The 6528-nt window shown below is 39.9% G+C and overlaps 1 protein-coding gene across 2 annotated transcripts in view; it reads left to right on the top strand.

The window, feature by feature from the left end:
• The window catches only part of LOC141265365 (protein MON2 homolog), a 31118-nt gene that overhangs the window by 16895 nt on the left and 7695 nt on the right, over positions 1–6528 (top strand). Inside the window, exon 7 of one of the 2 annotated variants that reach the window (XM_073678373.1) lies at positions 22–216. In XM_073678373.1, the coding sequence (XP_073534474.1) occupies positions 22–216 (195 nt within the window). Of the gene's footprint in view, positions 1–21; positions 680–6528 lie in introns of those variants that run through there. The other variant, XM_073678372.1, reaches the window with a different exon arrangement.

The raw sequence follows: 6528 nt of genomic DNA on the forward strand, positions 1-6528 counted from the left end.
TTATTTTTTTTTATTTTACAGCATCAAGAATTTAGTTTCCTATTGAAAGAACGCGTGTGTCCTCTTGTGATCAAGCTCTTTTCGCCAAATATTAAATTCCGCCAAGGCTCCAGTAGTAATTCTTCTCCTGCTCCTGTTGAGAAACCCTACTTTCCTATATGTATGAGACTGCTCCGAGTTGTATCTGTACTTATTAAGCAATTTTATGGCCTTTTGGTAAGGCAATACATTTATTTTACATTTTCTGGGGTGCTTTAGTGCATGTTCTAGAATTATTTTATCTTTTTTCAAAGTGCTGAGCTCAGGAGGCAGATTTGATCAGCTTCTGTATGAAGGAGCACACGGAACAATGTATGGGCTACATAGAAAGTCTATAATCCCCCAGACCGTTTTCTGCATTTGCTCCTGCAGGAGGCGAGCTCTTCTGCCTGTGTACCGTACTTTTCTAAAAGTCTTTTGAGCTATCGTTGGGGGCTCCGGAACCCAGATCCCCATCAATCCGCATGGTGTCACACTTAAGGGTGTGTTACAGCAAACTAAATATACAAATTGCCTCTTCGGAGAGAAAGAGGACTTGAACTCTAGCTCCACCTATTGGAAGTAGCAATTCTAAAAGTCAATATCAACTCTTTAACAAGCCTTGCCATATGACTTAAGATAAAATCAAACCAGAATCTCAGTTTGCAGACTGTTTTGCAGTGTTGCCTCTCATCAGTGCAAAGTAAGAGATCTGATTTGGCTGGGTGAGAGGCTTAAGACTAGGACCCAAGGGGTAAGATTTCTCCTTATGGAGAGTGAAATGCCAGAGTGAGGAGACTTATACGCCATGCATGCTCCTCTGGGAAATTAAATGTGCAAATTGCCTCTTCAGAGAGGAAGAGGACTTGAACTCTAGTACCACCTATTGGAAGGATACACCCCTGTCTAAACATGTCAATACTATGCATGAGGGCAAAGTTTATTCGGTCAGATTCATAGGTATTGATAAGGTCAAGTTTCCACTGAGAGGTGGTAATTGGGATAAGGCTCTACTTCAGAGAGAGGCCAAATGGATACATTATCTACGTACGCTGGCACCTAGTGGACTGAATGAACAAATCTCGTATAAATGTTTCCTATTGGTTGAGGGACCATCTAGGGAAAGGAGTGTAGGGACAACCGACGTTGAGTGGGGGCGCCACTGCGCAGGTCTAGGGTGCCAACCTCCGCTGTCAGGTAGGGATTGGGGCCTAGGGCCAGTGTAGAAAGGATCATATGTGCCATGCTGTATCCCTTTGGACTTTTTATGGGGCCATGTTTTTTTCTCACCAGGGTTTCTCATATTTAATATACCTCCAGTAACGTATCATCTATTAATCTTTTCTATCCCGTACTTCAGATGCTGACCTTTGGTTTGGCCCTTTGGACAATGTTGCAAATGGTTTTAGTGGACAAATGCGTGTTTGTCTTAGCCTCCTACTCATGCCTACCTAGTTATTTGGTTATAATAAGCCCTATGGTGGGGAGCCATGCTTAACCCTTAAGGGGTGGGACGATGGATATTTCCTTTTCTAAAAAGTTGAATTATTATAAATCATCTGGTCCCATTGTTTGATATATTGCTGCAGGTTTGTAGTGGTGATTATATATCTGTAAATGCAGGAGAGGAGGGGTATTGTACCTCCCAGTCTGTGTGTGTGAGAGAGTGGTTTTTGTTGTCCCTCCCTCCCCGGCCACCGCTGTCTGGAGTCCGGTTCTGGCTGGTTTTGTAGCGCTAGTGTGCTTTGCGATGCACTTCATTTCTATATGCATGCATTCCATTTACCGGAAACAGGAAGGACGTCACCAGATGTGACGCTGGCGGGATTCCATATGCGTTCCACCCGATGGTTTGCGTTCCAGATACCGGATAAACTAGCCCACGTGACCGAAAGTGACGTAGCGGCGTGTCGGTTAGCGCGGCAGTTTAAAGGAGTCACGGTGTAGGAAGTGACAGGTGGAACCCTGGGTCTTTTGAAAGGAGGATAAGGGCTGTTTGAAATGGTGGAGACCCTCAGCCCCTTTTTTCAGTCTCCCCTAATGAATCTACTTTAGGAGGAAACGCGTTGGGAGCAGGATACCTCCAGAATGTTTTGGTCATGTATTTGAGGATGACATTACACCAGGATGAATCAAGCCATGATGCACTTTAGGATTGGGTGAGATTGTTTCATTTTGCTTGATATAACAACAACCCGAAGGATTCCTTCAGTGGGGCTTTGCTGATTTTCCCTGACATAGTCCACGGTATCTATTTGAATAGAGGTCATGTGGGATTTTACTGTATAATCCATGGTACCTTCTGCGTTTAAAGGGCATATGGGAGTTTATTGTATACCTATTTTTTGAGCGCACACATGGTATCCCTTTATGATTGGTATGTAATATATATTTAAAAAAAGGCCAACTAATATTGGCAAGGATAGTGTCTAAATCCCATGATCAGGATGAGTTGAGGTTGATTTATTTCTAGGCCGTATACACTTGGCATTTGATATGTTGAGGTGTGGTTCGCATGTATATACTATCATAGTTTATTGAGAATAATTCAAAAGACCCAGGGTTCACTATTTGGCCCATTATGGTTTTTTAACTTGGAAAAAAAAAAAAATGTTTAATATATATCTAATAAATGTTATATTTTAACTATCTTGCTTAAAAATCTAAATAAAAAACTAGCCTCCTCCACCCCTTAATAACCAGCCATCTCACACCTCATTTCCCCGTCGCCCAGACCAGCTCAATGAGTTGTTATGGAGGAGGGGGAAAAGTGTAACTATAGTCATGAGTAGTCACCGATAAATATAATTATTTTACATAGCAAAGCAATATAGCTTTAAATGCTATGATTTAAAAAAAAAAAACTGGAATCCTCCACCCCTTAATAGCCAGCCATAACACACCTTATTTCCCCATCACCCAGGACAGCTCAATGAGTTGTTATGGAGGAGGAGGAAAAGTATAACTATAGTCATCGGTAGTCACCGGTGAATAAAATTATTTTACATAGCAAAGCAATATAGTTTTAAATGCTATGATTTAAAAAAAACTGGCCTCCTCCACCCCTTAATAGCTAGCCATCACACACCTTATTTCCCCGTCGCCCAGGACAGCTCAATGAGTTGTTATGGAAGAGGGGGGAAAGTGTAACTATAGTCACCGGTAAATATAATTATTTTCCATAGCAAAGCAATATAGCTTTAAATGCTATGATTTTTTTAAAAAAAGCAACAAAAAAAAAAACTGGCCTCCTCCACCCCTTAATAGCCAGCCATCACTCAGCTTATTACCCCGTCACCCAGGATAGCTCAATGAGTTGTTATGGAGGAGGGGGAAAAGGGTAATTATAGTCACCGGTAAATATAATTATTTTACATTGCAAAGCAATATAGCTTTAAATGCAATGATTTAAAAACTAAAAAAAAAAAAAAACTGGCCTCTTCCACCCCTTAACAGCCAGCCATCTCACACCTTATTTCCCTGTCGCCCAGACCAGCTCAATGAGTTGTTATGGAGGAGGGGGAAAAGTGTAACTATAGTCACCGGTAAATATAATTATTTTACATAGCAAAGCCATATAGCTTTAAATGCTATGATTTAAAAAAAAAAAACTGGCCTCCTCCACCCCTTAATAGCCAGCCATCACTCACCTTATTTCCCCGTCACCCAGGACAGCTGAATGAGTTGTTATGGAGGAGGGGGAAAAGGGTAATTATAGTCACCGGTAAATATAATTATTTTACATAGCAAAGCAATATAGCTTTATATGCTATGATTTTAAAACTAAAAAAAAAAAAAACTGGCCTCCTCCACCCCTTAATAGCCAGCCATCTCACACCTTATTTCCCCGTCATCCAAGTCAGCTCAATGAGTTGTTATGGAGAAGGGGGAAAAGTATAACTATAGTCACCGGTAGTCACCGGTAAATATAATTATTTTACATAGCAAAGCAATATAGCTTTAAATGCTATGATTTAAAAAAAAAAACACCAAAAAAAAAACTGGCCTCATCCACCCCTTAGTAGCCAGCCATCACTCACCTTATTTCCCCGTCACCCAGGATAACTCAATGAGTTGTTATGGAGGAAAGGGAAAAGGGTAATTATAGTCGCCGGCAAATATAATTATCTTACATAGCAAAGCAATATAGCTTTAAATGCTATGATTTAAAAACTAAAAAAAAAAAATGGCCTCCTCCACCCCTTAACAGCCAGCCATCTCACACCTTATTTCCCCGTCGCCCAGGACAGCTGAATGAGTTGTTATGGAGGAGGGGGAAAAGTGTAACTATAGTCACCGGTAGTCACCGGTAAATATAATTATTTTACATAGCAAAGCAATATAGCTTTATATGCTATGATTTAAAAACTAAAAAAAAAAAACTGGCCTCCTCCACCCCTTAATAGCCAGCCATCTCATACCTTATTTCCCCGTCATCCAAGTCAGCTCAATGATTTGTTATGGAGAAGGGGGAAAAGTATAACTATAGTCACCGGTAGTCACTGATAAATAAAATTATTTTACATAGCAAAGCAATATAGTTTTAAATGCTATGATTTAAAAAAAACTGGCCTCCTTCCACCCCTTAATAGCCAGCCATCTCACACCTTATTTCCCCGTCACCCAGAACAGCTCAAGGAGTTGTTATGGAGGAGGGGGAAAAGGGTAATTATAGTCACCGGTAAATATAATTATTTTACATAGCAAAGTAATATAGCTTTATATGCTATGATTTAAAAACTAAAAAAAAAAAAAAAAAAAAAACTGGCCTCTTCCACCCCTTAATAGCCAGCCACCTCACACCTTATTTCCCCGTCACCCAGGACAACTCAATGAGTTATTATGGAGGAGGGGGAAAAGTATAACTATAGTCATCGGTAGTCACAGGTAAATATAATTATTTTACATATTGTACATAGCAAAGCAATATAGCTTTAAATGCTATGATTTAAAAACTAAAAAAAAAAAACTGGCCTCATCCACCCCTTAATAGCCAGCCATCACTCACCTTATTTCCCCGTCGCCCAGGACAGCTAAATGAGTTGTTATCGAGGAGGGGGAAAAGTGTAACTATAGTCACCGGTAAATATAATTATTTTACACAGCAAAGCAATATAGCTTTAATTGCTATGATTTAAAAAAAAAAAACTGGCCTCCTCCACCCCTTAATAGCCAGCCATCACTCACCTTATTTCCCCGTCACCCAGGACAGCTCAATGAGTTGTAATGGAGGAGGGGGAAAAGTGTCACTATAGTCAACGGTAGTCACCGGTAAATATAATTATTTTACATAGCAAAGCAATATAGCTTTACATGCTATGATTAAAAAAAAACAAAAAAACTGGCCTCCTCCACCCCTTAATAGCCAGCCATCACTCACCTTATTTCCCCGTCACCCAGGACAGCTCAATGAGTTGTTATGGAGGAGGGGGAAAAGGGTAATTATAGTCACCGGTAGTCACCGGTAAATATAATTATTTTACATAGCAAAGCAATATAGCTTTAAGTGCTATGATTAAAAAAAAAAAAAAAAACTGGCCTCCTTCCACCCCTTAATAGCCAGCCATCTCACACCTTATTTCCCCGTCACCCAGAACAGCTCAATGAGTTGTTATGGAGGAGGGGGAAAAGGGTAATTATAGTCACCGGTAAATATAATTATTTTGCATAGCAAAGCAATATAGCTTTAAATGCTATGATTTAAAAAAAAAAAAAAAATGGCCTACTCCACCCCTTAATAGCTAGCCATCACACACCTTATTTACCCGTCACCCAGAACAGCTCAATGAGTTGTTATGGAGGAGGGGGAAAAGGGTGATTATAGTCACCGGTAGTCAACGGTAAATATAATTATTTTACATAGCAAAGCAATATAGCTTTAAGTGCTATGATTAAAAAAAAAAAAAAAACTGGCCTACTTCCACCCCTTAATAGCCAGCCATCTCACACCTTATTTCCCTGTCACCCAGAACAGCTCAATGAGTTGTTATGGAGGAGGGGGAAAAGGGTAATTATAGTCACCGGTAGTCACCAGTAAATATAATTATTTTACATAGCAAAGCAATATAGCTTTAAATGATGTGATTTAAAAAAAAAAAAAAAACTGGCCTCCTTCCACCCCTTAATAGCCAGCCATCTCACACCTTATTTCCCCGTCGCCCAGAACAGCTCAATGAGTTGTTATGGAGGAGGGGGGAAAGGGTAATTATAGTCACCGGTAGTCACCGGTAAATATAATTATTTTACATAGCAAACCAATATAGCTTTAAATGATGTGATTTAAAAAAAAAATAAAAACTGGCCTCCTTCCACCCCTTAATAGCCAGCCATCTCGCACCTTATTTCCCCGTCGCCCAGAACAGCTCAATGAGTTGTTATGGAGGAGGGGGGAAAGGGTAATTATAGTCACCGGTAGTCACCGGTAAATATAATTATTTTACATAGCAAAGCAATATAGCTTTAAATGCTATGATTAAAAAAAAAAAAAAAAAAAACTGGCCTCCTCCACCT

Source organism: Phyllobates terribilis, unplaced genomic scaffold (assembly GCF_046119375.1).
Source record: "Phyllobates terribilis strain yellow unplaced genomic scaffold, ASM4611937v1 Scaffold_4__5_contigs__length_816908805, whole genome shotgun sequence".
NCBI lineage: Eukaryota > Metazoa > Chordata > Amphibia > Anura > Dendrobatidae > Phyllobates > Phyllobates terribilis.